Below are 24,944 nucleotides of genomic sequence, written 5' to 3' on the forward strand. Positions count from 1 at the left end.
ATCAGGCTCAGGCAGGTGAACGTGATTACTCCAGGAATACTTTCTGAGTACCCACGTCATATAACCAGAGCTGTGGTTTAGGAAGCTTAATATGGAAGCAACTTGGAATAAAGCTAGAAATTGGATCTAAGCATCTTCAGGCATTCTGAGTAACATTTTGAAACAAGGAGATTTGCTCATTTGTATTGTCAACTCTAGAGCCAGACAAACTTTGGTTCAAATCATAGTTCTGCCATTTACTAGCTGTGTGGTCTTGAGTAAATTAGCTAATTGGTACTTCATTTTCCTCATGTTTAAAATAAGGGTAAATAATACCATTTAGAAGGGATGATTCAAGGACTGAGTCAATAAGAAAAGCACTTAGAGTAGGGCCTGGTACTTAGTGAGTGCTATCTTCGTAAATGTTATTCTCATTGTTTTTATTTCTATCCTCTAGGATAATATTAGACATAAATAGCCTCATGCTATATTTCTGCTGTACTTCCGTCCTTTCACAAGATTGCAAATATATATAAAATTTAGTTATTGCTATAAATATTCAAGGAAATCTGTTATTTCAAAAAAACAACAATGAATAATATTTGGAAGCAGAAGACTCATAATAGTTACTAATTTTGTGATATGGGAAAATTATAAAAATTTCATACAACTGATATGGTTACATCAGTTTTGGTCATAGCTAAGATTTATAAAACATGCATTGTGCTATCTACTTTATATTTGCTATATTCTCCTAATAATTTCACGAAATGGGCATTCTTATTTTGACATTATCCCAAAGAGGAAACAGGCTTAAAGAATTTGGTAACTTGAATAAGGATATATCATTAGTAAGGGTCTCACACTGGATTTGAACCCAGGAAATCTGGTTCAGTTCTCACAATGTCTTTTTTGAGGTTATGACAGGCTATTGAAATAATGTGTCGTAATTTATAAATTAAAGGTTAAAACAAAATGACTCATTTCCAGGAATTGTAACCTAAAACTCTGTAACCAAGCAAAATTTTACTTATCAGATTCTCAATGATTTGATAATGTACATTTCACCCAAGATCAAGGGATAAAATTACATCTTAGGCAAGAAAATAATTTACAGAGTTCAAAACCCTAGGGAAATGCTAGCATTCATTATTATTCATATGGATTCTTGGGCTTGAGACTACTCAGTGTCTCAAATTACTGATCAGATATTGGCTGAGACTAGGGTTCTGCTAACTCAAAAATGAAGTACAGAGAACTGTCAAAAACTTTACATAAAACATTCATTTCCAATAAACTGTCTGATGGGATGGGTGACAGATCTGCAAATGGAGGCTAGACCAAGACACTCATCTCTTAAAAACATATTCTTGTATTTGTTCATTAAATTCATTCAGAAAATACCTGTTGAGTAATATTTTGGTTCAACACAGCCGGAGGTACTATCGAGGCCAAGACAAACATGTTCCTATTGTTGGAGAGATTATGTTCTGGTAAATGAGGCAGAGGATAAATGAATAAATATACTAATAAATGAATAATCATTCTTTTGAAGGAAATAAAGAGAGAGACAAACCAGAGAACCACTAAAGGGAAAGGGACTTTAGATAGAGCAGCTTAAAAGACCTACCTGAGGAAGTGACACTCAAGCTGACTCAAAGATGAATGAGAACAAGGAAAAGTCTCCAGGCCCAGAAAACCCACAAAATTCATCAGCAGGTACACATCTCCAAAGAAACAATGTAAATGGTCCCTTTTCTCTCCTAGCCTCTTCTGGAAACTTCCAAACCTGCTTTCGTTATTATAAAAAAAAAGCGCTTCACGAGCTTCCTTGAGAGCACCAAGCACCACACCTCACTCACCCTCATGGCCCTGGTACTTCACACAGTGACATAACGGGCACTCAAGAGATGTTTGAGGGCCAAGCAAATGAACAGATGAATGAAAGGTTAACCCACAAGAATCTGAAAGGGTTCCTAAAAGAAATTTTAAAATGTATGGGTGATGTCAACAAAAATGGCAGAGTAAGGATTCCAAAAACTGCCTCTTTAAAACCAATGAGAAATCTCGTAAAAATTATCAGAGTCAACTTTTTCAGATCTATGGAAATTAACCAAAGGCTTGCAGCAATTCAGGGAATGTTTATCCAAAAAAAAAAGAAAAGTACTGAATCTTGGTAAAAACAGCAAGCTTAACCATTTTAACCTGCCCTATTGACATCCCCCTCTCTACTGCTCCACAGTAAACTTGAAAACGAATAGCCTGCAATCATAGTGCAAACCAGTAGCCCAGCAGACACTGGAGGGAGCAGAACAGGGTTGAAACAACTCCAAAACCACATTCCTAGGAAACTCTCATTATGTGACCTATCTGGCAGTTCCCTGGAAAATCCCACTTGCAAGACTGTCTTTATCTGACCTGATTTGGAGCTTCCCAGTGGAAAAAGGTCTTTTCCTCAGGGGTTTTGCATGAAAACTTTTAAAGATAATTGTTTAACTTTGCAGGAACATGAGGCAATAGATAATAGTTGGGACAAACAACAGGCAAACCAAAAAGATTAAAATAAAAAGCTAGGAAATAAAATGCTTGAAGGCCTTTGAAGGGGTTCAGTGCATTTCTGCAGACATTGAAGGCCAACCATTTATGAAGGGCTAAATGAATGCCCAGGGCTTTACGCATGCTCAGGAAAGACCTGAGAAGGCCCCAGGGTATCACCAATGACTCTGAGGTTCTATTCAAGCAGGAAGTGAAAGCTAAGGCAGAGTTGTCAACTGCCTGGCCGAGTGTTGAAGGCAGTATCCACATGCACACAGAGCCCACTGGCAAAGAACTTGTTGGTTCCTAGTGTAAAGAAAGCTCAGTCCAAGTATGAATTGACCACTAAACTAAACAAGCAGAGACATAAGTGGCCACATATGATAAAGAATACAACTTTTACAGAATTAGTTTTAGAAAGTCACTAAACAAACAAAACAAAACAAAACCTCTCACAAAGAAAATCTCTGAACCAGTTTACTTCACTGGTGAATTCTACTACATGGTTAAGGAAGAATTAATATCAATCCTTCACAAACTCTTCTAAAAAAATAGATGAGAACATTTCTAACGTCATTCTATAAAGCCAGAATTATTCTGATACCAAAACCAGACCAAGACATCTCAAGAAAACTATAGACCAATATCCCCTATTAATACCGATGTGAAATTCCTAAACAAAGTACTAGCGAACTGAATCCAGTGATACATAAAAATTACATGTTTTATATGGATTATACACCCTGACTAAGTAGGATTTAGCCCAGGAATACAAAGGTATTTCAATATCTGAAAACCAATTAATGTAAAACACCACGATATAAAGTAAAACATTATGTGAAGTTTGAGGCCAGAAGGAGGCAGAGTTGAAAATTCACTAAGGACATCTCTAAGAAGGAAATGATGATCTTGTGATAGAAATTTGCATAAAAATGGGAAAACTGCCCCATTGAATCAGATTTTTGTTGCATGAATTTTGGTGTTCTTTCTCTGACAGGATCTTTTGTATGGGCACATGGATATCTGCCTTGATATCAACCTCCGAAGATCTGCGGTCTCTTCTTACATTTAAATTCCTGAGCTGCTACTACATCTTATGCATGGATAGATCTGAAGTGTTTCTATATAAGCATGGCAAAAATGTTTTCTATATGTTAATAAATTGTTTTCAGCTCTATAAGAGTCATAAACTGAAAGCATTGATAGAGTATAGCTATTCCACTGGCACTACGATTTGAAGGAGCAATTTTCTGCCAGAGGAGAAAATAGGTTCTAAAAATAAACCAGATTGTGGAGAAGGAGAAAAGGTTTTCTATTTCTCTGTTACAACTGTGCTCAAGACTTAATTAAGCCCTGTGAAATTTAGATGAATGTCATACTTGTGTTGTGGCCTTGAGGTCAGATAGGTTTCCCACGTGATCTTCACCATTTCCACCAGGAATTTGGAAAGCTTTAAGTCTGGAGAAGGCTCTTAGTAAGGAAACGGTAAAGGAGAATTTGCAACAATCCAGGACGCATTCTCTTTTATCATTTATAGACATGCCCATTTTCATTAGCTTTGTGGATGTAAGCACCACAAAAGCAAGCAGTATTTTCTTCCATTCACCATTGTATCTCCAGAGCTCACTTGTTAGCACTGTTGGCACTCTGGTTCTAAAGCTCACCATTTCTATGAGACGACATCCAGCACCTGCTGATTTACACTCAAGGCTCAGAGACAGGATGGCTTAGACATTCATGTTGGTGATACCAATTTGCTTTTTGGTTTAACTCAGTGAGGAGCAGTCAAAAGGAAATACAAAATTCCAAATAAAATATTTTCAGCAATCATGAAAGGAGGGTCAACTGTTAATTGGCATCATACCTTCTGTCTTATTATTATATTGTTTTCTAAGAAAATCAAGTCATTTGTTATTCTTTTTATATCAGGATACATAATATATATATATATTAAGATTTTTTTTTTATTCTACTCCCAAAACAGGACAAATTATGCTGAATAAACAAGTAGTTTAACAGTCTCCATTCAAGCTTATCCCTGCTTTTTAAAACAGATGACAGCTGAAGAACTTGAATTTGAAACAAAAAAGGGAAAGGCAGCAATCCCTATCTGCAGTTCTAAACCCGGAAATCTTTAACAACTGTAACTTTTAAAATAATTCCTTTGCTGGTAAAATGTTACCTGGTCTCCATACCCATTAGTACTGTTATATAATATATGCAATATGCACCATATTACTTTTATAAAATCTGGAAAATCCTGCATTCCAAAACTATGGACTTATAGCTCAATTGAGATTATGGGGCCAAGAGATTAGAAGAAAAAGCCCTGCACATTATATATTAATGTTTATGTAAGGAGATTCAGGAAATCACCATCTCTCCAGCTTTATTTCAGCATTTAGAAAACAAGGGAGTAATTACATTCTAGGATACTAACTACCTGATCAATTTATATCTTGAAACGTAAAAACTTAGATTCAATTTTGGACTATGTTGAATGTCTATAAAATTCTGGGCATTTGACTTTGGCCATGATGTGTAACAAACACATATTATTAGATGTTTGTTCAATTATGTAATTTAATTCAATTTTAGTACCTGCTGTGCCAAACACAGATGCTATGCCTTCCATAATGGTCCTGTAGATACCGGGATGAGACAGGACAAATCCAAGTGTCCAAAATGCAACCTTAAAAAGAAAAACATCTATTAAAACATACAACCTGCCTTGAAAGTGAAGAAAAGCATACCCAGCATTAGTCACAAACATTTAAAAGAAATAAGAAAAATGTTTAAATTAAATGTAAAAGCATGTTAGTAAAGAACATTTTTTAAAATAACTAGGTTTTATGAACTAAAGAGAGGTTACTTATCTCTAAGAGGTCCAATTTATAATTTTATTCTGTCACTATAGTTTCACTGTACGAGGTCTGACAATTAAATTAGCAAACTTGTTGCAATGATGTTGCTAACCTTTTTTGATATCAGAGGGATTATTCATTATGAATTTGTACCAACTGGACAATTAACCACGTTGACTATTTGGAAGTACTGAAAAGGCTGCATGAAAAAGTTAGACGACCTGAACTTTTCGCCAACAATTCATGGCTCTTGCATCACAACAATGCACCAGCTCACACAGCACTGTCTATGAGGGAGCTTTTAGCCAGTAAACAAATAACTGTATTGGAACACCCTCCCTACTTGCTTGATCTGGTCCCTAATGACTTCTTTCTTTACCCAAAGATAAAGGAAATATTGAAAGGAAGACATTTTGATAACATTCAGGACATCAAGAGTAATATGATGACAGCTCTGATGGCCGTTCCAGAAAAAGAGTTCCAAAGTTGCTATGAAGGGTGGACTAGGTGCTGGCATCAGTGCATAGCTTCCCAAGGGGAGTACTTTGAAGTTGCCATAGTTATATTCAGCAATGAGGTGCGTAGCACTTTTTCTAGGATTAGTTTGCAAATGTAATTGTCAGCACTCGTATTATTTATATAGATTAAACTGTCTTTAAAAAAGGAGAAAAGTGGGATGTTTTTTACTAATACGCAATATAAAATATTATATAGGCATACATTAAATATTTGGAAACAACACATTATGACACTTAAGAATATTAATCCAAATCCAAAACAAAAATATTTTTCAAGATTTAATTTCCTTGAAATACAAATGAATTAGCAAATCATACATTCTGCAAATGAAACATGGTAATTTTAAATCAGTCCCAAAAACTATACCTAATATCTCATAAACTAAATTATGAAAGCACTCAATATAAAAAAATCGGGTCCTTTCACACCCTATTAAACATAAGGTGCGTGCAAGTTCATGGGGTGTTACTACATGTAGTATGCTTACAAGTTCTCTCTCTGGACCAAACGAAAGTGATTCAGATCTTTCCTCATTGTAGTATTATAAAATAAAATCATACTGCTATACATCTCAAATATTAGCTTTCCACTAGCTCAAGTAAATGTTTTCACTTCTATTTTTAGGTTCTACAATGAAGAAAACCTTTATAAAATCATTAAAAGATGCTTAGGTTTCCCTCTCATGTTTTTGCAGTAAACATGTATTGTGAAAGAAATGTCATCTAGGAAAACCAGTCCTGAAATGACTCAGACAAAACTGTGTAACTTTAGTCTTTTTGTCTCTTTCGGGAAGCAATTTAGGTACCTTAAAATAAGCCCAATACTCCCCTCTGTGGTCAAAAGAGGGAGAGCAATTGTCTGCAAGGAAGTGCTCTGACAAAGCCAAATTCAATAGACTGCTTAGTGTTTTTCCCTCTGTGACATTAAACTGACAGCGCAAGGATAAATGTGGTAAACCGAGGCCAGGACAATTGGAGACATGCTTTCTGTGGCATTTTTCAGATTATGAAAAATTACCCTAGAGATCGTCTACTGCATTTTTACAGAAAATGCTCACAGAGCATCTTCACATCTAAAAATTTATATTACCGGTATTTTCTATTTTAGAAAACCAAGTTACTTAAAAAAAAGAAAAGGAACTAGAAGAGAGTCAAGTATATAAACATTACTGAATCAACAGACAAGAATAAGTGATCATGAGGTGTTTGTACACCCACATTTGGAAAGGAGTTAAAAGCTGCTCCCCAAAATATCACTTAATATTTTGCCCAAAGGGTCAAGTTCACGGTGAGGGCCGGGCAAAAGAGGGGCCAGCTGACTCACTGAACTTCAGAGGCAGCCACTAATATGCCTTTCCATTGTTTTGGAGAGGTAAGAACAAAGGTGTCAAGGGACAGGAAAGTTCTGCCTTGCTGTGTCATAGAGAAGATGAATTGAGCATATTCTTCAGCATCATTACTACTCCATTCAAAAAGATTTAACAAATATTGATGGAAGCCTCTATAACATGTCAGATATGTTCTACCAATCATGGTAAACACACATTTCTATAAGACATAATTCCTGCCCAAAGAACTTTCACATCTATTTTGGGATATGAGACACACTCAGGATCACAAATAGCTAAATGTAGGGGAATGGGAGGCACAGACAATAAATGATGTAGAGTTGAGGGTGGGATGGACTGTGGGGGTGAAGGTCACTTCTGAAAGTGTTTTGAAAGAGCTTCAGAGGAGCAGATAAAGGGAAAATGTCAGCTTTAACATTAGACTTGCAAAAATGTTCTCAAAAAGTTCATCTGGGGGTCAGAAATTACTTGGAACTTGGAAATGGTTTCCCCATAGAAATAATTTCATACATCATTGTTACTATCTTGGGCCAGTCCAGCCAAGTTCACCTAGGCCATCACGGAGCCTCCTAGTGCCCTGTAGCAAGCCAATATTAACCTCAGTTCTGAGTTCCACGGGCCTCAAGGCAGAGCACAGAGCAGGCGAGAAGCTAAGAATATGATCTGAGTACCAAGAAAGGTCAGGTACACTTCTGGCAGGACTTTCGATGGCTTTCTAGGTGGCAGTTGAAAATCACAGAAGCCAGGACACCAGTGGCCACTCCCACCCTGGGGCATTTGAGTGGTCAAGTTCTAGAAGCCAGGGCAGTTCATTATTAATGCACCACTGAAAAAAATGATTGGTTGAAACCATGGCTTTACTTTTTATGAGAAGAAAACTATAATAACATCTATTGAGCACCTACTTTGTGCCACAGACTGGTAGCCGCCACTTTCCATTTATTACTAAAATAATTCTCACAACTAGCATGAAACCTAGGTTAGAGATGAGGACACTGAGGCTCAGAGAGGTTATATAACTGGCCCACTGTTACCCAGCACTGGGATTTGGCTTTGGATCTGACCTAAAGCCTTTCCAGGGTCTCTGCCCACACACCAGCTGCCTCTTGGAAGTGCCAACAACAACCAGTGAGATGGACCTTTCGCTAATCATCAGACACTTTCTTTCTGAAATTAATAATTTAAATCCTTTCAGACCAGTGCCAGGAACAAATTCCAAAGAACTGACTTTCCGTATGTCAGATCAATGGTGCTTTGTGTCCCTTTCTTCTGGGGGACTTTTCTCATGGGATCTTGAAAATTAATCCTGTGACAGGCGTGGCTGTTTTGTTGCTGCTTTGGGAGTTGTTTTGATGCTTGCTTTTTGATTTTGCTATATCTGAATCAGTTTCCAAGAAAATTATGTAAGGACAAATCAGAGATTAATATTAGTGGTACATAAGGAAGGGGAACCGATTAACTATTTACTTGCCCATGCCAGATGAAATTTAATATTTTCTAGTGGTTGACACACATTTGAGCAGAGAAACCAGAATTTCTATTTCTCCTCTTTTCCCACTAAAAACAGGTTAAAGAAAATCAGATGATCAGTATTCAAAAGCCTTTAACAGCCCTGAACATCATAAGAGGAATGAGAAAAAAACAAAACTTCAAACATCTTATTTCTTTTCGTTAGAAGAAAAACGACATTTATCATTAGAGATGGTTTGAATGTTCCCGTTTAGTAGAACACAAACATATGAAAAAGGTTACCCTTTCATTCCCAGATAATATAAGTGCACCTTAGGCTAATGTGAAATCCCCCTGACACAGGAACCAGTGTGCATCGAACATGAAGTGGCAGTCAGATCTCATGGCTTTAATCTAGTTCATAGCAGCTTTAAAAAGAAACGGTTAAAAAGTCTCTGCTCTCTTTAGACGTATTGTGAGTTCCAGTGTCACCAGCTCCCTTCGTGGGGAAGCTTCCAAGACCAAGAGGCCAAGTAATACAAATGGAAATGGTGCACAGAGGAAGGGTATGGGGGAAGACAAATAACTAATATTCATCAAGGCACCAGCTGGGCTTCTCTCAAATCTTCACAACAACCTTGTAGAGAAATGAGAATGACTATTAAGAAGTTCCCACATCCTAGGACCATACTAGGAGTTTCATTATCCCTTTTTTACTGACAAGGAAATGGAGGCTCCGAGTTTAACTGACCTCCATGAGATTCTATAAGCTATGACTGGTGATATCTGGATTCAAGCTCAATACTATCTTAAACTATCTGTTTGCCTATGGTCTTCCCAATAAAAGGTAGGGGTCAAGCCTTATGCATCTTTGCAGCACCCATATGAAGCACACTGCCTGACACAGAAAATGATCCCTAAGCAGGTATTGTCACGACTGACCCCAAAGTGCAAGGTCTCCCCTTTAGTCTGTGACATGCTGCATTTCAGAGACAGAATGAACTTCAGGTCTCTGCTTTGCCTCCTCTGTGATCTTATGAGATTTTCTTAGGCGTCGGTTTTGTTTTTCTATCTTACAAGCAACTCCATTGCAGTCTTTTTCTTCTCCACAATAAAAAGTCAAAAGAAAGGAAGAAAGAAAGAGAGAAAGAGAGAAAGAAAGAAAGAAAGAAAGAAAGAAAGAAAGAAAGAAAGAAAGAAAGAAAGAAAGAAAGAAAGGAAGGAAGGAAGGAAGGAAGGAAGGAAGGAAAAGAAAAGAAAGATGAAGGGAAAAATAGAAAGTGTACAAACAGAAATGTAACTCTTACTTTACTAATATACTTACAGGGACGGCATTGGACAAAGAAGCCCAAAGTAGTAGAAGCCCATAATTTGGACTTTGCTCGTTTGTTTCCATCTCTATGATATCCAGCAAAGTCTGCATTAATGTCTGTTTAAAGGAAATAAACATTGTCAAACCACAGGTATGTGACAAAAGACTGATGTTAATAAACAAAAGATCATGCTTTTTTTTTTTAAGATTTTTATTGGGGAATTGGGGGAGGGGAACAGCGTTGGGGAATTGGGGAAGGAGAACAGACGAGTTGCTGTCCTTTTGTTCTTCAGTCTAGTTGTGGAGGACATTGCTTCACTGGCCCACGTTGGTATTGTGATCATTGCACTCTTCCCGGGTGAGGCAGTCGCTCGCTGGCCATTGGGCGACCGCTCACGGCAGCTCATGGCAGCTCACGAAAGCTCACACCCGCTGCCGGCCAGCCCCACTGCAGCCTACACCTTCGCCGGCGACTCATGGCAGCCCAGCTCCAGATCAAGCTGTTGTTCACCAGCTTAGCTGTAGAGGGAGCAACGTCACTGGCCCTCATGTGGGATTTGAACCAGGGCCTGGCTGCTCAGAGGTGGTGTCCCAAGCCAACTCTTAACCAACACGCCACTCAGCCAGCCCGAGACCATGCATCTTTCTTTCATCTGAAAGGTATTATTTCTGCCATTCCTAGGTTTGCAGTTAAGGGATTTACATACTTACTCCTAGGATGGTAATTCACAATAGGGACTCCGGAGCTCAATTCTCTCACTGCACAGGTTCAAAACCTACCTTAACTTTTTTTTTTAAGACTTTACCTTTTTAGGCTTACAATAAAACTGAGAGGACTGTACAGACCTGGCTCATATAACCTTTACCCCCACACCTACATAGCCAGCCTTCTCCATTATCAACATCACTCAGCAGCATGGTACATTTTTCAGCAAGGATGAGCCTACACTGACACAATCATAATTACCTCAAGTCCATAGTTTACCTTAGGGTTCACTATTCATGTTGTACACTCTATGGGTTTGGACAAACGTGTAACGACATATACATATTTATCATTATAATCCATTCACATACAAAAAAAGGTATTCTTGGTTGCTTCCAAGTTTCGGCAATTATGAATAAAGCTGCTATAAGCACTGCTTTTGTTACATCCCAAAATTTGGCAGGTTGTTTTCATTTCATTTGTTTCAAAATATAATATTTTTTTAAGTTCTCTTAAGATTTCTTCTTTGACCCATGTGTTATTTAAAAGTGTATTTAATCTCCACATGTTTTGGATTCTCCTTTCTGTTATTGGTTTCTATTTTAGTTATGTTGTGATCTGAAAGTATAACAGATACTGTATGATTTCTATTCTTTTAAATTTGTTAAGGTGTGTTTTATGGCCGAGAATGAATAGGCCGAGGATAGAGGACTTTTTAGGGCAGTGAAAATACTCTGTATGGTATTGGTTAGAAGGAAATTTACAGCATTGATACATATATTAGAAAAGAAATCTAAAATCAACAATCTAAGTTTCTACCTTAAGACACTGAAAGAAGCCAATTAAACCCAAAGTAAGCAGAAGAAAAGAAATAAGAATTCAAGCAGAATTCAATGAAACTGAAAAAAGGAAATCAATAGAGAAAATCAATGAAATCAAAATCTGTTTCTTTGAAAACATTAATAAAAATCAATAAGCTTTTGGCCAGGCCAAGTCAGAAAAAAAAAGCGATACACCACAAATTACTAATATCAGAAATGAAAAAAGGAGACATCATTATAAAACCCAAGAAAATTAAAAAGATAATAAACTACTTTGAACAACTCTTTGCCCACAAATTTGATAAGCTAGATGAAATGGACCACTTCCTTGAAAGACACAATCTGCCAAAACCCTTACAAGAAGAAATCGATTATCTAAAGAGGCCCATATCTATTAACAAAATTGAATCATAACTAGTAACTTTCCCACACAGAAAGCACCAAGCCCAGATGGGTTCACTGGTAAATTCTACCAAACATTTAAGGAATAAATTATACCAATTCTCTACAATGTCTTTCAGAAGATAGAAATAGAGGTAGTACTTCCTAACTCATTTTATGAGGCCAGCTTTACTCTAATACCAAAACTAGACGAAGACATTGCAAGTACAGATCAATATCTCTCATAAGCATAGATGTAAAAATTCTCAAGAAAATATTCATTAGGTATTTGCCTGTTGGTCTCTTCAATCTTGGGGGTAGTGGTTTGACCTTTATCCTGTCTCTCCTATGGATTCAAGAAGAGCTGTTGATTTTTCAGTCTGTTCAGCTTTTTATTTGTCGTTAGGATGAAGTGACAACTTCCAAGATTCTTACGTGTGGAACTGAAACCTGGCTTAGTTATTTAAGAGCTGGGTAACCTTGGGCAAGTTACTTTAAACTCCTGTGTCTCAGATTCCTCATCTACAAAATGATCATAATGTGGTACCAACCTCATAGGATTGTTGTGAGAATAAAATGATTTACTATTTATAAAGTGCTTAAAACAAAACTTAGTACATATTACCATTTTGACAAATGTTATCTATTATTATCATTTTTTTTAATAAACCTCTACTCTTAGGAAAATGCAAGCAACACAGAAACACAGATCTCTAGAGTACTCAGGAGAAAACCACACTCCTATGAGCCCTGCAGATTCTCAGCCTACAAGCCAATGTCTTATCAACACTGCAATTCTCTAAAACCATGCAGAGACCTGACATTTGACTTGAAAGGTGCCAGGTCAGATCATGGCCTCATCCAAGGCTACCTAACTATATGATTGCTCTCAGGTCATCACATGAATTCCATGAAGGTATTTTCTTCATAGAAAGGTTTCCCCAGATTGGCCTGTGCTTATTCCCATCATGAGGATGACATTCAGACACTGTAACATTTTCATGAAGTTACTCGTGAACTTTGAATCTTAAATAACTCAGGGTGAGGTGATAGAAATAATGGCAGCTAAGGTCTAGTTGCTGTTTGCTAAGGGAGTACTATTTTAAGTGCTTTATAAGTATTTAATCCATTCAATCCTCACCCAACTCCAAGAAGCAAATACTATTATCTTCATTTTACATTTAAGGAAACAGAACATAATTAAGTTAGGGAATTTGGCCAGGGACATGTAGCTTGTGGATGGTTGAGCTGGGACTCAAACCCTGTGAGTATGGCGTTGGCTCCAGAGCCCGCGCTCTCAGTCACACTATACTGTCCCATGAGAGACACAACCCATAACTCTCGTGGATTAGGGACTAAGGGAACTGCATGGTACAATAAGGTGGTAGTTTTGCTTCCAAGCATACAACACAGAAAATAACTATTAAATCACTATAGAAGAAAATATATGATGAGAGATTGCTGCTGTTACTTACTAAGGCATGGAATGTTTCAAAAGTGATTAACCACTCTAATCCCCAGATTTCTAGTTTTAATAATCCCCCATTTTCTGGGTCTGAAAGGTGTTATAAGAAATAAATGAATAATGAATTTGTCATATACCAGTTACACTATTCCTGGCATGGAGTAAATACCCCATAAAAGTTAGCAATGTCTTATTGTTTCAATAATAATGGGCTAGCAGAACTGAAAATAGTTCAAGTATAAATTTCATTTAAAGCTCGTTTCTGTCATACTTACAATGTAAACTGTTACAACACAATGTTTATATTTCATGAAAAATCCTATAAATGTATTTCATTCTTTTGATATGCTATTCTATAAATGAAAATACTAGTTCCACGTATATCTAGAATAACATAAAAGAAATCACATTTGATGTTTATGATATGACAAAATGTGTGTATAATATTTTTTTAAAAACACACAAAACACAAGAAAACTTCTTTCAGCATTCTGTTTAACTAGGCCATTGAAATCTACTTATGTAGTAGAAGACAATAGAATCTTTTATTTTCTTCTTAGCCCACATTTAAAAAAAAAAAAATGTGGGTAGGAAAACACAACTTCAGGGGGTAGCCGGTTGGCTCAGGTGGTTAGAGCACAGGCTCATAACACCAAGGTTCCTGGTTCGATTTCCAGATGGGCCACTGAGCTGTGCCCTCCACAACTAGATTGATTAAAACAACTACTTGACTTAAAAAAACAAACAAACAAACAAAAAAACCTCAGTGGGAACACTGCCAGAAGGAGACAGAAGCAATACATAGAAAAATGAAGTTAAACTGCTAATGAATGTTCACACTGAATTCTGTCCCAAAGTCTGAAACACTGGATTAGCTTCAGTGAGGTTCAAAATTTGCCTTTATTCAAATAGTGAGTCAGAGTACCTATGATTTCAAATGCCTCATCCCTTCAGAGTAAGAAAACAGATGCCATTCTAGAAGTAATGCTGGTAGGGAGTTTTACTTGTGGAATTAAAAACCTTTTTGCAAGGCTCATAGATTACAGAGGTATCTGAGTGCAGCTTTTATACCTAAGTGGCTTTACCCCTAAATCCTGGAAAATTATGCAAACAAAAATGTGCGTTTGTCTGGGTCTGTTTGTGAAATAGGCTCATGCGTTGAAACATAGTTTGTTAATGAAGGGCCTAACAGGATCGCTTTTTATTCCCTTTATTTAGGAGGAAGGTACCTAACCAATCACACATTCCTTGTTCCTCAGGGTCTCTTCCTCTGCAGTGTTAAGCAGAGTTGTTTGTGATGCTATAAAAACAAAAAAAAAACTTTTGATGTCATCTTTAAATATGAAAAGATCTAAAATGATTTTTTAAATGATAATAACAATGACAAACTTTCAGGTAGTCCTTACTATGTTCTAAATGTTTTACAAACAGTAACTCATTTAATCCCCACCATTCTGAGGTAGGTGACGAAACCAAGGCCAAGAGATTAGATATTATGCCCAAGGTCATATAACTGGGGACTGGATCTCAGCCCAGGCAGTCCAGACCAAAAGAATTTCCAGTCTCTGAAGGTGAGTCTGGAGAACCAGGTCATTTTCAAAAGCTCCCAGAGATTCTAAGGAGCAGCCAGGGCTGAGAACCATTCATTAGCAAGCATCGGAACCATCTGGAAGGCTGATTAAACCACAAATCGCTTGAATCTGCCCAGAGTTTCTGGCTGCATGGTTTCCAAGTGATGTTGGTACCATCAGCCTGGGGGCCACACTTAAAAAATCACATATGTCGGAGTTACCAGGTGGCTCAGTTGGTTAGAATACGTGCTCTGACAACAAGGTTGCTGGTTCGATTCCCGCATGGGATGGTGGGCTATGCCCACCCACAACTAAGATTGAACACGGCACCTTGAGCTGAGCGGCCGCGAGCTGCCAACGGGTGGCGACGGGACTTGGAACTGAGCTAGCTGCGCCCTCTGCAATTAAGACTGAAGGACAATGACTTGACTTGGAGCTGATGGGTCCTGGAAAAATGCCCTCCACAACTAGATTGAACCAACTACTTGACTTGGAGCTGACGGGTCCTGGGAAAACATACTGTTCCCCAATAAAAATGTAAAACAAACAAACCCCCCCACACACATATTTAGATACTTAAGACACTGACACCGAGTGCCTAGCTGTTTAAATTATTGTAGAACTTTATTTTCCTTGTCTAATTTGCCATAACTCCCACCTGTCACTGTTGATACAGCCAACTGTATAATATATAAATAAAGAAAGAACCTCAGGATTTTGTTTTGTGGTCCATACCGTCTGGTGTTTCTTATGTAGAAAGGATGAACAGCTACCTCACTGTTGTGAGAATGTAATAATGAAATAATGTATGTAAGTATGTCTAACACTTTTGTGCTTGGCACAAAAATGGTATCTGATTAATCTCATGGTTTTTAGCAAAAATATATTTTTAACAATCATAGTTTATTACTGTCTTCATCTTCATCTCGCATATTTTAGCAAAAAAAAGCTAAGGTATACTTACCGTGGAATTATCTTTTTCAGGTTTGTATGCTTTTATATCTGGAATGTTTTTCTCAAAAAATGCTAGAAGCCACCTTTTGGATTTTGACCAGTTTCTAAGTGAGAAAAAAGAAATATGTATGTAAATTAATTTGAAAGTACTTTAGGAGTAACAGGTCACAGTAGAAAAGGGGAAATGTCTACGGAATTATAATTATTTCTCCAAGTTTCTTTTTCATCTTCAGCTAGAATTTCATAAGACATACCCCTTCAGGTTTATTTGTCTACAAAGAAAATAGTGCAGGGGCAATGCAGCCACATTTTAGTGTCATTTGCAAATAAATGTTTAAATTCCTACAGAATTAGCACTGAATAAAAAAACAGGGCTCATGACTGATCTGCTTGGTCTATTGTACTTTTACTCTGGCTATTGTCAGTTATAGAAGGATGAAAAACTAGCACGGGACCCATTGTTAGATTAAGCCAGCTAAAACAAACTGGCTGTAATCTCTTTCATATTTTCCGAGCATTAACCATCATAGACCAACTGCCAAGAAATAAAAAAACCATGAGTTACTTTTTATTCAAGCCATTGTGTAAACATTTATCTGAGCCAGCTTTGAGAAGTGCATTTGACCACACCTATTTTTGCCTCAGAAAGAATGAGGACAATTTCTGATTCTGAGACTAGCCACACTTGATGATTTAACACGGATCCAAACTGCATGGTAAGTTGTAAATGGGATAAAAGGCCTCAAAATAAATTCTTCATTCTCATATTCGTATTCATTCTCTCTCATCTTTGCTCCTGAATTTTTTTTTAAAAAGGAAAACATGTATATCTCTTCTTCTGTCCCTCCCTCAATTTACACACACACATATACAAAAACTGGTCAAAAGAAATAGTTCTCTCTTTTCCACTTAAACTGCTGTTATACCTACTTAGAACAGAAAAAGAAGAGATACATGAATTGGTGAGAACAGCTTAGTCAATGGATTCATTATAGAAAACAACTTCTACCTCAGGAGACATTCTGGCATCTGGGACCCATGCTCAAAACCTTCATCATAAGCTTGAAACGTCTGATAAAACTCCATGGTTTTCCTCTTGTTTGTGGGAAACAAACCTTTTTTAAAGAGCAGATTCACACTGGCTGGATAAAGGAGATGCCTACAAAGACAGAAACATACAAAAAGTCAGAACCAATGACCCAAAAAGAACATAAAATCAGGATACCAAAGAAGGCATTATTTAATAGCTAGATATAGGGGCTAGATAATAATGCATGAGAGATTCTTTTGGGAAAAGTCACCCTTAAGAGGTTTTAATATTTGCCTATTTCTGTCATGATGACTTAGGGGTAACTAAAATTGTAGTCTTATTTATCTCAAGATTTTAAAATGCTTTCTTAGTAAGCACTGTTAGATTCTGACAAATGTGAGAAGAAATAAAGACAAAAATAAATTGATTCAGTGAAATTTCAACAAACATTTATTTATAACTAAGATAGAGTCCATGCTTTTAGAAAGCAGCAAAAAATAACCAAAGAATCAGGGCAATATTAGTCACCAAATTTCCTAATCTTACAGGATCCTACAAATTTGAACTATTGCATATTGAAATATAGTACCTCTCAAGTTTTACTGTTAGGTGAATAAAATGATTACTGTGGCATACTTAAGTAAATGAATATCAATGATTTTTTTTTTAATTGGGTAATTGGGGGGATGGGAACAGTACTGGGGAATTAGGGAAGGGGAACAGACAAGTTGCTGTCGTTTTGTTCTTCAGTCTAGTTGTGGAGGACACTGCTTCACTGGCCCAAGTTGGCACCATCATTGCGCTCTTCCCTGGCGAGGCAGATCAGTCGCCGGCTTCTGGACGGCCCGCTCACTGCGGCTGCTGGCCGCTCACGCTGGCTGCTGGCTACACACGGTAGCCCATGGCAACCCACTGCCACAGGTACTGCAGCCTACGCCGTCGCCAGCGACTCACGGCAGCCCAGCTCCAGGTTGAGCTGTTGTTCAGCATCTTAGCTGTAGAGGGCAGTGTCACTGGCCCTCATATGTGGGATCCGAACCGGGGCCCTCTGGCATCCCAAGCGAGTTCTTAACCATCGCGCCACTCGGCCGGCCCCATCAATGATTTTTAATATGCCTCAGGTTAGTAACACTAAGTACTAGTTATTTCATTTTTATTTTCCATCCCTTTCTCCCCAGAAATTTTTCAGGCTCTTCTTCCCCCAAAATTTCAAAGATATCTGAGAATTTGCTGTTTTGTTGTAGATACTGAACATGCTAAGAGTTCAGTTGGCTGGTTGCCTTTGTTTGTTTTCTCTCTTTCTTTCTGGACTGCTGACAAAATATTAAATGTTGTTCTGTTTTATGAGCCTGAACTGTTGCATCTTGCCTTCAGTACCCCAGTATCTCACTGAGATGGAAAAGTGCCTAAGGAAACTTCAATTCCCACATCTCCTATACACGTGGGGAATGTTTCTCATGGCTGCCATGCCCCAGCCCTTGCCAGAAAGCTTCAAGAACATGGCTGAAATATGAGCCCTGACAGTTAAGTTCACGAACGTGTTGCAATGATGTTGGCAACATTTTTTTGATATCAGAGGGATTATTCATTATGAATTTGTACCAACTGGACAAACAGTTAACCAAGTTTACTATTTAGAAGTGCTGAAAAGGCTGCATGAAAAAGGTAGATGACCTGAACTTTTTGCCACCAATTCATGGCTCTTGCATCACGACAATGCACCAGCTCACAGGGCACTGTCTGCGAGAGAGTTTTTAGCCAATAAACAAATCACTGTATTGGAACACCCTCTCCACTCACGTGATCTGGCCCCCCAATGACTTCTTTCTTTATCCTTTCTTTACTTCTTTCTTTAAAGATAAAGGACATATTGAAAGGCAGACATTTTGATGACTTTCAGGACATCAAGAGTAACATGACGACAGCTCTGATGGCCATTCCAGAAAAAGAGTTCCAAAATTGCTTTGAAGGGTGGACTAGGCACTGGCATCGGTGCATAGCTTCCCAAGGGGAGTACTTGGAACGTGACCGTAGTGATACTCAGCAATGAGGTATACAGCACTTTTTCTAGGATGAGTTTGTGAACTTAATTTTCCAAACTTGTATGCCTACAGCCCTTTCCTGTCTCGTCTGTCTTTCAGCACTTTCCCTCTAGGACTCTGCAGCGAGGTCCACACTGACTGCTTCAGCCAATTTTTCATGTCTCACAAACATCTCCTGGATGCCTGTCATCTACTTGATTAGTCTCTCCTCTCCCTTGTTCTCTCAATGTCCACTTGTTGTAATAATTACAAATTGCACTGAATGATATATCAAAATTCTGATGGGTACATGAAAATTCTAAGACATAAATCCATGCAGAGCATACACAATTGTATGGAATTACTGTAAATGTATTCAAATGTATTGGCTTATTTGCTCACCATAAAATTATAGTGCTAAACTGAAATTTGCCCATTAATTACAATTTAAAATATTAACAAAATCTCCTAATTGTTTAATGAAATTAGGTAGACTTCATTAATCCACCTGATAATTTCTGAAGTCCAATGTATGGATTCAAATTTTTTTATTCCCAAAGAACGAGATGAACTAATACTAATGCATCTATTTACCTTACTAAGTTGTTCAGGTCCATTGTCCCATGAGTGCCTAAATTGTCCAGTTGTTCATGTATTTCTTCAGTCAGTTGTCCAGTGAATTGACACAGGTTGGAAGCACCCATTTTCCCTTTCATTGTGATATAAAGTTTCTCATGCAGTGCGAAAAAGACATTCTTTGGAATTGATGCTATAAAACAGAGAAAACTATTTTCAAAAGAAGCAACAACTCCTTGAAGCAAACAGTAAATATACCTCTACTATTATTTATATACAGTAAGGAATATAGACAAAGTCCACCAAATACATAAAATAACCTCCTGCAAGTAATATTAGGTGATACTACACTGTGCAATAGTAAAAGTCTGTAAGGTAATTTACTTTAAGAGATGATCTATAAGTCAGTGATTAAGAAACTCTCTGGAAAACACAAATCTAGTGATGTTATTTCCATGTTTAAAACCTTTCACTGGCTTCCCATCCTTATCAAAGTTTATAAGGCTTTCTACCAACATCCTAGCTCTCTAGTGGTATTCCCAGCCCTCCCCCTTCTAAATCTAGATTTCAGGTATATTGAAAACACACACTTTTTTATACTCCCCAGCATTTTTATGAGCTGTTCTATCTGCTCAGAACATTCTCTACTTGACCCACCTCACCCCACCCCCATACACCCATTCCTGCAAGCTCCAAATTGTTCCTAATTTCTATTTCTTTTTTAAGCAACTTCTTGAATATTACTTCCACCAGGGAGGCCTTTCCAAACTCTATGAATAGCGCTGGCCCCACTATTTCCCTTTTATTTTTTTTAGCGTTCATGGTCCTTCCACAGGGCACACTCCTGGTTGGGTTAGGGTAGTGAGAGTATGAGTGAGTTTTTTTTTACTCATTGTTCCTTTATATTCTTCTTTAATCCTGTATAATTTCTTCAAAGTAATGTTTTCAAAAAATAATTTCTAATTTTGTATTTCATCATTCTATTATATGTAGGTTAAGCTTTATGTAGGTGAATTAAAAATAACTTTTAGGTACCCTAGGGCATTCATCTTCTGTGTTAGGGAAATATATGAGAAGAATGAGAAGCTGTGTCAGTAGTAAATATTAACATCTTTTATCTGTTAAACAGAAATATTTAAACATGGAAGTCCCCAGGGGAGGGACAGGTGTAGAAACTTGACCGCTTCCATACACCTGACACGTGAATAAGCCGGTATATTTTCCTGAAGGCATATATGACCTTACAGATCAAGAGGCTTCCAAATATTTACATTCTTTGATTTGGGACTCCATAGTCCAAATATCAAGAAGTACTAAATAGTCAAATTTAAAGCACATATTGTGATTTTCATGCAAGCAAGAAGAAAAAATAATCATGCTATTGAACACTGACAGCTTTTAAAACAAACTTTTTTTTTGTCTTAATGGCAAAAAAATGCACTACAGGATACATGAAAAGGAACCTGAGAAATAACGCAAAAAGGGAAGCAAAGGGAAAGAAGCCATCGACAGGAAAAGCAAGCACAGGCATGGTGAAAACAGAAAAGAACCAGGTTCAAATGAAGCAGCTCTGCATTCTTGGGAGGACAAACGGCTTGAGCACGCTTGTTTGTGGCCTGGGAAGAAACACAGGTAGACAGTCACACTGGAAGCATGCTGACCAGTGCAATCCAGCAGTCTCTGAGGATAAAGAATTGGCGAAAGGGTACCCACTTACCTTAATAGACCTATTGAATATGTCAGGAAATGCCACTAGCAAAGGGCTTACTAAGCAATGGAATTCTACTTTCAGGAAGCAGAGGAGCAACATGTGATCAAGCCAAGAGCTACAGCCTGTAGAACATTGTATACACAGTAGCAGAATGGTTAGCGGCATCTTGGGAGCTATAAAAGGATACAGATTCCAAATATTTTTCCACAGAAAACATCAGTGAGGTAAGCTCATCTCTTACACACCTGAGATCTCAATGTATTAGGCTACTTATCATTTGTTTTTCAATGACCAAACTCATTACAGACCCTTTTCTCCAAACTCTTTCCCTACTCTAAAGAATAACGGGGCCTCGTCATTCTTGACAAAGGAGTGAGGATGTGGTTGTCATTTAAAACTACTCCTGGATTCCAGTGTCATATTTCAAATGAACTATCTGAAAATATTCTTTACCTGTACGATAGACGGGACTTTGCACAGCTAGCTCAAAATTTACTTCTTTGGATTTTAGAAACACATTAATTCCCTCTTCTTCGGTAACAAAGGTCATTCGGAGTCCCATAGCAAAGACTGTAAATACTGGTCCATACTGAAAAAAACAACACATATATACAGATCATATTGGGGCCGGCCAAGTGGCGCAATGGTTAAGAGCTGGCTTGGGACACCAGAGGGCCCCGGTTCGGATCCCACATATGAGGGCCAGTGACACTGCCCTCCACAGCTAAGATGCTGAACAACAGCTCAACCTAGAGCTGGGCTGCCCGTGAATCTCTGGCGATGGCGTAGGCTGCAGCCCCTGTGGCAGTGGATTGCCATGGGCTACTGTGTGTCGCCAGCAGCCAGCGTGAGTGGCCAGCAGCCACCGTGAGCAGCCATCCAGAAGCCGGCGACTGATCCTCGCCCGGGAAGAGTGCAATGATGGTGCCAACTTGGGCCAGTGAAGCAACGTCCTCCACAACTAGACTGAAGAACAAAAGGACAGCAACTTGTCTGTTCACCTTCCCCAATTCCCCAGCGCTGTTCCCATCCCCCAATTCCCCAATTAAAAAAAAAAAAACAGATCATATTAGTAAACATTTCTGATAAATAAGTTACAGGGCCATGAGTTATGTTGAAGATAGCATTGCTCAAGAACCCCAAAGCTGAAATTATAGTCAAGAAATTATAGTCATTGTGTATGGTAATTAATTCTAAATTTTGACAGATTCAGCCAACTCTATGTAAATCCTACTTTATTGTATCCTATTGTGACCATGCTAAAGGTCCGGCTGCTCACCACTTGAGAGATGAGGTTGGTGGAAAGAAAAGCAGGTTTATTCAACATGCTGGCATTCTGGGAGGATGGCAGGACTCCTGTCCAAAGGCCATCTCCGCCTCTCAGCATGGCCAAAGGTTTTATAGGCACATAAGAAGAGGCAGGACAAAGAGAAAAGGGGTCGGGGGAGGTGGTCTCAGCCTGGAGTAAACAGAGCCATTGTAAAGGCATTTCCCACAGGCTGGTTTGTTTCTGGGACAGGCGTGGATCTTATGCACATGTAAAAACTTCTTTCAAGTCGGTGTCCTGGAGGTTTCCTTGAGGAAACAGGGTCACTGAGCCTGGTATGAACATGGTCTGCAGAAAGCAGAATCATGGAAACTGGTCTGCATAGTAAATGTATAGTAAACAAGGTCATTAAGGTTTGGGCAGAAAGAGAGAGAAGCAAAGCAAAGAAAAAAAACTTTCAAAAAGTCCCAAGCTAAAGGACACTGTTAAATCGAATTACTCTAGAGGTTTAAATCTCAAAATAGAAGATCAAGTGTCTCCCTTATTCTCATACTTAACCTTCCTTTTGATCATGTTATTAATTACTTGCACCTTCCTTTCTTGTCGTATGAATAACTAGATATAATGATTAGAAATTATATCAAACTGTGATATTTGAATATTGTTTTCAAAATTCAGTAGGTGATAAGCAACCTATAGCTCGACTTTGTTCAAGAAAAAGATACCAAATTGCTGGCTGCTTTTATCATAAATCCATGGTCACTCAACAATGTCTTGCAATCCTAACAAGTTCTCTAATGCGTTTACTTTCTCCCTTTCAAAAATGACCATTTCACCTGTACCACATGCCCAACTCTGAGCACTATGAGATAGCGTTCCTGGTTTGTAATTCACTGGGAAAATGGAAGCAAGCAAGTAAGAGCGTTCTCAACTTCTCGCCCGCAAATCTTGCAAGGTTTGTACACATTTGTACCCATTCTCCATGCTTCCCCTCTGATTGACACAGGTGAAAGTTCCCGCCCCTGTGAAATGCCAACAGTCCTTGACTGGTGTTGGAGATTCCACGCTCTCTTACCCTTTGTTCTACATTTATGCCTTCTTACTCCTTGCCCTCTCTATCAGATCACTCCTAGTCACCTACCAACATAGTCCAGTGAGGGGTTTGATTTCAGGCAGTCTACAAGTATAACTTTACTGGGGGACAAATTGGTCATTATTTTCACTGACCTCTACTTGTAATTTAGCATTTTCGTCAATTATGAATATAGACAATTAACCACAATCATATCTGTGAGTCTATCATCAAAAGAACCCACTGTTCCGTTGACAAAAAACATCCAGCCTAAGAGAAAACTTATGAGTTTATTTGAGCCAAACTGTTGACAAATGCCGGGAAGCAAAATCTCAACGGAATGAGAAAATGCTCTGCAAAAAGGGCAGTTTGCAGCTTATTTTATACATAAAATCAAAGGAGGAAGGTTACATGAAATCCATTGGTGATAGATTAAGGGGGTGGGAGAAAGCAAAGCGGGGAAATCTCTGGGATTGGATAGAAGTAAATTGGAGAGACAGGTACTTCCTTTACATAGGTGGGTGCAGGACAGCTAACAGCTGTTTACAGCACAAAGAGGTGGTAATCAGGAGACAAGCATGATAACTAGGAATTCTGCAGTTTCCAGCTCTGGTCCAGAAAAAGGATTACTGGCATTCCTAAAATGTCATCTTAGGTGCAGAAAAAGTGAGGCCCACTGAAAAGGCACAGACTAACTTTATGAAGGAAGCTAAAGATGTGACTTCCCACCATGGCTCACTTGGTTATGAAAGTTTTTTTATGCTCACACCATCTTATGTGGTTATTTTCAATCTCCTGAGCTTGTCAGGTTTAACCTGTGGCCCCTTTTCTGTCCACAGTTCCAACTATACTTTCTTAGATTCTGTTTCTATTTGGCATCCGTTCATCACAGAGCCAACTATAGATTAGGGACATTTTCTTATTCTTGATGCTCTGGCACTGATGGCCTCACCACCCAGGAGACTGCCCTCAGAGGGCTAGTCAATTCTTAAAGACAGCAAAGGGCTCAGCAGCCAGGAGCATACCTTTCATATGCAAACCAACCCATCTAGCCCCAACTACCTCCTTATCTGATTCTCAAATACCAAGCCAATATTTCCCTGGCTCTAAGCCATCCCAGGGCCAGGTACCAGGCAATGAGAAACCACTCCTATAGCCCAAAGCCCTCAGAAATTATTCAAACTATCCACTCCTAAATTGTTTACCCTGCCCTCCCTTGCCTTTCCTGAGGAACGCCCAAAAAAGGCTCTGTCTGAGGCTTTTTTCTTGCTCCTATCTTCTGCTTCCTGATGACACAGCTTTCTCCTGCGGCCTTGTCTGGCATGCAGTGACACCCCTGGGACGGTGTGTATAGTCAACTTCC

General features: G+C 38.4%; 1 protein-coding gene across 2 annotated transcripts in view; it reads right to left on the bottom strand.

Moving 5' to 3' along the window:
- CYP39A1 (cytochrome P450 family 39 subfamily A member 1) overlaps nucleotides 1–24,944 on the bottom strand; it is an 80,329-nt gene that overhangs the window by 48,755 nt on the left and 6,630 nt on the right. Inside the window, exons 2-7 of one of the 2 annotated variants that reach the window (XM_019667517.1) lie at nucleotides 21,696–21,831; nucleotides 19,550–19,724; nucleotides 16,914–17,063; nucleotides 15,915–16,008; nucleotides 10,019–10,123; nucleotides 5,116–5,206 (exon numbers count right to left, since the gene is read on the bottom strand). In XM_019667517.1, coding sequence (XP_019523062.1) covers nucleotides 5,116–5,206; nucleotides 10,019–10,123; nucleotides 15,915–16,008; nucleotides 16,914–17,063; nucleotides 19,550–19,724; nucleotides 21,696–21,831 — 751 coding nt within the window. The remainder of the gene's footprint in view (nucleotides 1–5,115; nucleotides 5,207–10,018; nucleotides 10,124–15,914; nucleotides 16,009–16,913; nucleotides 17,064–19,549; nucleotides 19,725–21,695; nucleotides 21,832–24,944) is intronic. The other variant, XM_019667518.1, reaches the window with a different exon arrangement.

This window comes from Hipposideros armiger, unplaced genomic scaffold, assembly GCF_001890085.2.
Source record: "Hipposideros armiger isolate ML-2016 unplaced genomic scaffold, ASM189008v1 scaffold_499, whole genome shotgun sequence".
Classification (NCBI taxonomy): Eukaryota; Metazoa; Chordata; class Mammalia; order Chiroptera; family Hipposideridae; genus Hipposideros; species Hipposideros armiger.